This window comes from Mastacembelus armatus, chromosome 8 (genome assembly GCF_900324485.2).
Source record: "Mastacembelus armatus chromosome 8, fMasArm1.2, whole genome shotgun sequence".
Classification (NCBI taxonomy): Eukaryota; Metazoa; Chordata; class Actinopteri; order Synbranchiformes; family Mastacembelidae; genus Mastacembelus; species Mastacembelus armatus.
The window spans coordinates 15,137,871-15,146,453 of NC_046640.1; the positions used below are offsets into that span (position 1 = coordinate 15,137,871).

At 40.0% G+C, this 8,583-nt stretch overlaps 1 protein-coding gene across 2 annotated transcripts; it reads left to right on the plus strand.

The window, feature by feature from the left end:
- Positions 1–715: 715 nt before the first annotated feature.
- LOC113141224 (somatostatin receptor type 2-like) lies at positions 716–6,166 on the plus strand. 2 transcript variants are annotated; one of them, XM_026325501.1, is made up of 2 exons: positions 716–758; positions 5,085–6,166. In XM_026325501.1, exons 1-2 carry the CDS (start codon positions 716–718, stop codon positions 6,164–6,166), a joined length of 1,125 nt encoding a protein of 374 aa, XP_026181286.1. The 2 variants fall into 2 exon arrangements, with proteins under 2 accessions (XP_026181286.1, XP_026181285.1); XM_026325500.1 differs by lacking the exon at positions 716–758 and having other exon boundaries at positions 5,054–6,166.
- The last annotated feature ends 2,417 nt before the right edge of the window (positions 6,167–8,583 follow it).

Sequence of the window (8,583 nt, forward strand, 5' to 3'; positions counted from 1 at the left end):
AATGCATACAAGCAGCACTGACTAACAGGGCCCCTAGAAAATCCTGAATGTCCTGTATAGCATCTCCGAAGGAAAGCACAGCTGTTACATCAATGGCAGCATGAAATCTATTACAAGGCTTAGCCCTCACTTAATGAATCAGAAATTTTCTTGAGGCCAGAGCAGAATATAATACATTTGCTCTGTGCAAATATATTGCAGCAATACCTTGCAATACACCTGGTTAATTCATTTTTCTCATAGCAGAATCATTACAAAAATGCCAAGAGCATTACTAGAATCCACTGAATACTTTTCACTGCTTCAGGCTACTGACTCTTTGTCACTTTACCCTGACAAGATGATATAATCAATGTTTTCAATTCAGAGCCTGAACCAGGGAAATACTTGATCATGCCTCAGTAATTACAAAGCAAATAAAGATCTGTGCTTCAAGCTCTCGCCTGCATTATATTACCACTATCAGTTAAAGTAACCCAGAACTAATCAACCCAGGGATCCATAAAGATTTCACTCTGGATATCATTCAGTATCGGTATGTACTATCAGGCTTGTTTCATTCTGGGAGAATACTGACAAACAATGTTTGTATTTGAAAGTCATTCAGGTCATATTCAGAAGATCAGTCTAGTTAAAGTGATTATATTGCTTTAGATTATCCTTATCATATTTAACACAAAATCAATTTAACAAATCACTGATCTGATGCTGTTCAATGGATAAAACAACATCTTTTTCCTTGAATTACAATTCATGGAAAACTAAGTATGTTTTTAAATTGTGATTTCACAGCCTGAAATTGCAAAGTTATGTTTTAACAGAAATGAGATATTTGCTTGTCTCACCACAAGTCAGAAACATGGTTTTACCCAGATCACCCCTGACAGACAGGGAGGCCCGGCAGGCTGTTCACAGTCACTGCATTCGAGACATGCTATGATATAATGACACATACATCACGGCTGTGTTCCTTACTGTCACACTGCTTTTTAACTCTCATATAAAACAAACACCTGCTAGTCATGATCAACAATCAGGCAACTTATCTGACATATTCCACCACTTGGATCAACTTAATAAGGACCCATATATCAGAGATAAAACATTCCTTGCCTGTCAAAAAACTTGACACATTTCAAACCCTGCTGTATGCTGATTCACATCAATGCATCACTTTCCTGCTTTGCATAATTTAATCCCCTCCCACCTGTGGTAAAAGGAGTCACAGATGCCTCTTGGAGCCACTAAATAATAACTTTGCCTCCAAACAATGTTAACTACAACCCTTCTGGGCTGCATGAAGGGCCTTTTCAGTTTTGTAGTTGATGTGGAATTTGTAGCAACCAGCTGATTCCATAGCTACAGTAGGTAAGACTTCTAGCTTGAACTATCTGACACATACAAACAGGTCTGCACTGTTTATTTCAAATGCTTAGATCAAATTGAAGAAGCCATGTTGTTATTCTCAAGATGAAAATTAAATAAACTACTACCAAGTGCATATCATGCATATGTGCATTACTTGTCCAATAGTCAAAGGGCACCCAACATTTAATGTCATCTAGTCCATTTAATATCCCAATTCTCCAACCAGCTAGGAAGAAAACAGACAAAGGGCATCAGCATCCCAAGACAGAGCAGCCAACTCGGCAGTGGTCAGCAGTGGCAGCATATCTCTCTTTATGCAGCTATCAAGAAATTAAAGCAGCAACCTAAGGCGGTGAGAGTGACAGTGCCCAAAACAATTTCCTTGGCAATTCTCTTGCTCACAGGCTATTGTTGGGTTTTCTTCTAACCACTTGCACATTGCCAAAGTGCAGCTTAGTTGCCATATGTTGCCAAGTATTAAAAATAGAGTTGAGAGAAATAAATGCTTAGCAAGATCCTAAGCTGCTAAAAATGTGCAAAAATCCCTTAATACAACAACTTTTGGCAGAGTTCTCTAAGACAGACACATCACAATGACACTGGAAATGCCAAATGGAAAATCACATGACAACCTGAATGAAAGCAAACAACATAAGCCAAAACTGTAGTAACCAGAATCTTCTCTTTCTGTCAAGACGCTTTAACCCAGTAAATGCATCTATAGGACTCTGCCTAAGGAGATTATGAAACAGAACTTACCTGGTACAGCATATTGTACAGTAACTGTGAGACCACTGGGAAGGATCCGTCAGGGGGTTTGAGATGTATAGGAAAATGCATGACCTCTGCAATCACTCAGCTTTTTCAGGATTTTTTTTTTAGACTAAATTTAGGTTCATCTTCTTTCATCATAATAAACTGTTTTCCCGAAAATAAGGAAAAATAAGGGGGAAACTATTGAAATGTTCCAATGGCGTGTAATAAATTTCCTCATCACGTAATTGGGGGTCTGCTCTATACATTTTTTACTCGCTGCTGCCCCCGATGTTTGGAAGACAAATTAAAATTGATGGATCATCGACTTGCAATATAGCTTCTGGCCGTCAGTGGCAGAGATGGTAGAAGTCATAGAGTCATGGAGATGTGAATTTATACTAAAGAGCCCCATCTGAAATTGAAATGTTTTGTTCCCTCCCGACAGGGTCAAAAGTGGGAAAAGAAAGTTGTGTTCGAGCTCGATCCATACTTACTCAAAAGACCTATTGACTTTCCATGAAGTCAAGTGGTACTTTGATTTGTCAGTTTAAACATACCTCTTAATCAAAAGTTCTGTTCTGCTCATCCATTGCGCGCGTCAGAAGGTGCCATTAAAGGGCATGCGCCATGTAAATCAGCTCAATCTGTATGCACGACTGGATATGTGCATCACAGGAGACAGCCTCTCCTTCGTTCAGAGGTGAGTCTATGTAGCACCTCTTCAGGGCGCTGCTCATGTGCGTCCGTTAACATCTCCGCGCTCTCCAGCTGGAGACAGTCATCACATGCATCTCAACACGAGCGCACCGGAGCTTTGGAGCCAAGCAAATGTATTTTTGATTTTACTTACTTGCTCTACCTTTTGTCCTTTTCTCCTGGCATGTAATGCAGACCACACTGTGGGATTATTAAAACCAGCATTGAAGAGATATTTTCCATTCCGATGCCGGTGATGGAAAGTTAAGGAATTATTTGGAGAAGAAAATGAATCGGCCCTAAAAACCGACATACTCACACCTGTGCAGAAGTGGTGTATTTTGTAAATGGTGAGATTAAATCCGATTACAGGTAAAGCGATTGTTGTGTTTAATGACATTAGTGTGAATGGTGAAATGTCGCAGATGCACTTTAAGTGGCATGAGTACTTTGACAGGTTAATGTGATTAGTCTCTGTACATTCAAATGACCAAATTTACCTGACTGAACATGTTTGACTTTTTAAGAAGTGCTATTGTTTTCCAGTGTGTAGTTTTACTGGTTAACTGGTAAAATGATGATGTACTTGCATGTGCGTAACAAAATGTGATTAATTTAAACCCAAATCCTCTGATGGCTCTCTGCAGGGTTTGACAGCAATGTAAATAAAATTCCTTCACCTCAATCTCACTTTATTTTCCAGACGCTGGATTTACATGAATAATGACGAGCGTGTAATAATTTATTCAAATGAATTTCCATCTTCTACCTCTTAGGCGCTATAAGTTAGAGCAGAACGCAGCGGATGAGGCTTAACATGAGGAAAACAACCTAAAGCAACCACTTTGTTAAAATATTATTTCACCAGCTGGTTTGATGGCAGACAACATTTTTCACTTTGTCTCCACTGTGGTGGCTCCGCGGTGGAATGCATATTGCACGGTATGCCTAATGTCTTAACTCCAGCAGTTTAATAACTCGTGAAATGTTCCATAATATAAAGTAAAACTCTACTCAAAGGTGTTCAATGCCTTTGAGAGATTGCGCATGTGGTTCAGCTGAAATACTTTCTGTAGGAATGATTCATGATTATATTATTCTTTATTTTGTGCAAGACAAACAAAAGATGTCTCTCCCATTGTGTTTCCAAATGTTACATTATGCAATAATCTGTCCATCAGCCTGACTCAGACAACGCAGAATGGACGAGCAGGCCAGTTCGTGGAAAAGCTCAGTACTTCACTAACATTTTATCACCTGTTCAAGCAGGAAAACAAAAACTGCAGCCAGGGTCCTTGTTCTCATGGTGAAAATGATAAACTGGCAAAATAAAACCTCTTCTGTTATTGGCACTAAAGTAAGTTGTCAGACCATGTTTGCCTCATGTGCAGTGGCAGTGACAGGCACTTCAATCTGCAGCAAGGCTCTGCCATTCAATTACTTAGCCTAGAATTAATTTACATCCATGCCCACCCCCTAATAAATTGAAAAAAAAAAAGTGTCAGCAAATAATTCTGTGCAGCCCATTGCAGCTGATCATTAAGCTACATGTAAAAGGCAAGTATTTCCCCAGGGAGAACCTATGACTGCAGGGTGCATAGAATGATTTCCCTTGGTACTAGTACCAGACTAAATAATCACACAGGAATGGTATGGCCTCAGGTAGAAATCACTGCTTTAGAGCCCTAGGTGCTCATCTTTACACATGCCTTAAATGAGATTTGTTCTTAAATAGGACCAATGTAAAATCTATAAACTCACCACACAAACTGTTTGCTATGAGGGAGATTCAAAAGGACACAATTATCGTAACATCTGAAAATAAGAGCTGTTTACCTGGGTGATACCAAGGATTTACAACATGACAGAGTTTATTGTATTGTGTCTTGCTGTTTGTGCCCAGTGTTATTGCAGAACGTGACAGCCACTTATTACATCCGGATCAACTGGTGCATCAATTGAGCATATCTGTCAGAAAATAGTCTGAGTAGTGGAAGAAGAAAGATCACTTGCAATATCTGATGAAAATTACAACAATGTATCTCAGTTTTCTCTATCTGCAAATCACAGAGGCTGCATCATAACTAATAATTCAAAAAAAATAATTGTTTTATTCTGTGAGGACTGTATTTATAATAGACGTAATTCTAAAGTGGTCTATATTGTACCTTACATAGATCTTCGTGTGTGCAGGTGGAATGCCATAACTAGCAGAGACAGAGACTGAGGTATCATGGATTCCTGGATCTTCTCATCGTCTCCTCCAAACCTGTCGGAGCACCTCATGTATGACAGCTTCATGCAGGGCAATGAGTCTGACCTTCATGGGAACTACACAGACCACAGCTTCACTAGAACCAGTACAGTGGTCATCACCTGCATGTACTTTCTGGTTTGTACTGTGGGGCTCTGTGGAAACACCCTTGTCATCTACGTTATCCTGCGCTATGCTAAGATGAAGACAGTGACCAACATCTACATCCTCAACCTGGCGGTAGCTGACGTGCTCTTCATGCTGGGCTTGCCATTCATCGCCATCCAGTTGGCGTTGGTCCACTGGCCATTTGGTCCTGTGCTCTGCAGGGTAGTTATGACCGTCGACTCCCTGAACCAATTCACTTCTATCTTCTGCCTGATGGTCATGAGCATCGACCGCTATCTGGCTGTGGTGCATCCAATTAAGTCCACAAAGTGGCGCAAGCCTCGTATGGCCAAGACTATTAATTTAGCAGTGTGGGGGGTGTCACTGATGGTTAACCTGCCCATTGTTATCTACAGCGGCATCATCACAAAGAACGATGTCTGCTTCTGCACCATCGTGTGGCCTGAGCCTCAAGAGACCTACTACACAGTGTTTATGTTCTACACCTTCATCCTGGGCTTCTTCCTGCCCCTCATGGTCATCTGTCTTTGCTACTTGTTCATCATCATCAAGGTGAAGTCCTCAGGCATCCGGGTGGGCTCTTCAAAGAGGAAGCGCTCAGAGAGGAAGGTGACTCGGATGGTGTCCATCGTAGTGGCAGTGTTTGTCTTCTGCTGGCTGCCTTTCTACGTCTTTAACGTCACCTCGGTGACAGGCACCATCAGCACCACTCCCATCCTGAGAAGCACTTTTGCTTTTGTGGTGGTGCTAGGATACGCCAACAGCTGTGCCAACCCCATCCTCTACGCCTTCTTGTCAGAGAACTTCAAAAAGAGTTTCCAGAATGTCCTTTGTCTTAAGAAGGTGGGAGGGCTGGATGAGGTTGAGCGCAGCGATAGTCGACAAGATAAATCCCGCATGATGAATGACCCTACGGAGACCCAAAGTACTCTACTGAATGGGGACCTGCAGACCAGCATCTGAGAGGAAGGTCATAAGCCTGCACATTACACAGATACAAACAGCCATTTTCTCTGAAAGTTGTCAGCTCCTGTCAACCTGTAAAGTTACAGACATTATTAAATATTGAACAAGGTGTTTACAAAGTAACGTCATCATTGTGGAGAACAAGAGAACTAAAAATTAAAAATGACACAGTTCCTATATCCGCATTTGTCCTGTTGGTTTCCTTGGCTTTAAACAAATCCATGCCGTAAATGAAATGTTTATCCTCAGTGTATTAACTGAGGTGAGGTAGAACAGACATCAAATGGTCCCCTGGGTGTCATGAGTTTTCCTCAGATACCCAGGCTTATGAACATATTTACAGTAAAAGGCCTGTGCCAAGTTTCACTGTTTTGTGTTATGTAAAAATAACAACATAACAGTGTGCTCATATGCTATAAACAACACACTGTACTGTTGGTAGAATTGGCAACTGTAACATTGCACAATGTTTGTCCATATCTCATCTGCAACATATTTTCTCTAGAAAGTGGCTTGACTGTAAATAACTGTACCCAACACAAAGACCATGTAGAAAGTCTACAGTTTTTATATTTTGGTGTCGTTTAGTTTTGAAACTCTCAATCTGACCAGTAAATAAGTGATAATATTTTTACAGACGTGCTGAATGTCGGTGCCATTAATGTTCTGTAATACAGCTGTTATTTATTTACATTTCTATTGTGCGTGAGCAGTTTTACCTGAGATACAATTGTATAAAATGTAAATAATCTTCAGTCAGTGGCCAAATATTTGTCATTTGTTACTTTCCCCTGCTTCATAATAGGCACATACATAATTCATACCACATTAATGGCACTGGCTCAGTTGATACACAGAGCTACTTTCTAACCAAAGTGCTGCTAATATGTAGAGGAACCCATACAGTATTATCTAAAATAATGTCACTGTTTGACTGTGTGCCATATTCTAAAAGACAGAATTTCAGTTGGGTAGTGTTTTATATCATTGTTTATTTAGCATTAGACTGTGTGATTCTCAGTTATTCAGTATTAATGCTGAAAAGTGGAGCCTTTTTTGTTGTGGTGGTCTAAAAAAAAAAGTTTTTATTTTACTCTCATTTACTTAACACTTCAGGGTTATAGTATGCATCAGAGGTCACAAGTCACCGGGTGACTGACCACAGTTTACCTGTATTTAACACATGTTCCATTTAATATTGTTCAATTGTACTATATTGGTAAGTGTTGTTGTGACTTTTTGTTTAATCCTCTACTTCTTTGATTTGACTTTGAGAAGAAGATGGGGTTAAGGAAGTTGTCCCTTACTGCCCCACACTGTGAGCTAGTTATGCTCACACTGACCCATCTTCCTCTTATAAACCCTTGTGATTGGGAAAGCCAGATGTTGAGTGTGGTTTCTGATCCTGGCTGTCTGAGATGTGAATTTGTGAAGGGCTAGAACACTTATGCCCAAGAGGCTCTGGTGTTCCTTTATCATCCTCACTGTGCCGCTGTAGGAGTCCACAGTTCAACCTGCCATCCTGTGATTCCATCTGTTGCTGTAGTCAGATTATTATTATGTGTGATAAATGAAACCTTTGCAAGTTCCCTCATATGCAACAAAGCTAGCAACAAATTGTGATGAGTGTTTAAAGTATCCTGAGTGTGTGTGTGTTTTGTATATGTGTAACTATTGATATTCAACACATCGAAAGTAGTTGTCCTCCTCCCAACCCAAGGCTAATGGATGCAATGGACCACACTGAGCATGTTTTAAAATTGTGCTTAAAACTTCATTATGTGTGAGTCTTGCACGATAAGCCGAGGTGAACACCCACGCATTCTCCCACCATGACTAATCAAATTCCACATACAATTTCCGTCCCTGCAGTATTGCTGAATTTGTTACCCAGCCTGAAAGAGCATTTTACCGCTAAAAGACATGGCACATCTCAATGTCCCATATTTCCATAGCAACAGTGACAAATAGTGTTGGTCCCATGGTTACATTCATTAGCATAATAATAATAACAGGGAGGTGACTCCAGACATACATTATGAATGTAGACATTCCTGAGATGAACGAAGATATAAAAGTTGCAGTACCATCCTCTGAGCTGTGAAACTAAATGCCTGAGCTACATTAAACCAGAATAAAATGTATACTGTAGCTTGTGTTAGTGTGTAGTACACAATGTAACTCAGAGCAAGCAAAACATCTTGCTTCATGCATCATAATAGCAGATATTACAGAGTAGGATGTTTACTGTTAATTAATATTTGACTAGAAATGCATAAGTAGTACAATAGAGAGTTGAGTTATTGTAAGAGTTGTAATTTTAATGCTGGCTTCTCTTACAACAGTGCTTACAGGTTATAACTGCTGCATTTTAAGACTACATTGCAGATTTCCTACTTGGCATTTGTTCCATT

Coding starts and splice junctions, on each gene's coding strand:
- LOC113141224 (XM_026325501.1), top strand. CDS start 716: ATGGATAAAACAACATCTTTTTCCTTGAATTACAATTCATGGA. Junction 759..5,084: donor CTTGAATTACAATTCATGGA/AAACTAAGTATG, acceptor CATCGTCTCCTC/CAAACCTGTCGGAGCACCTC.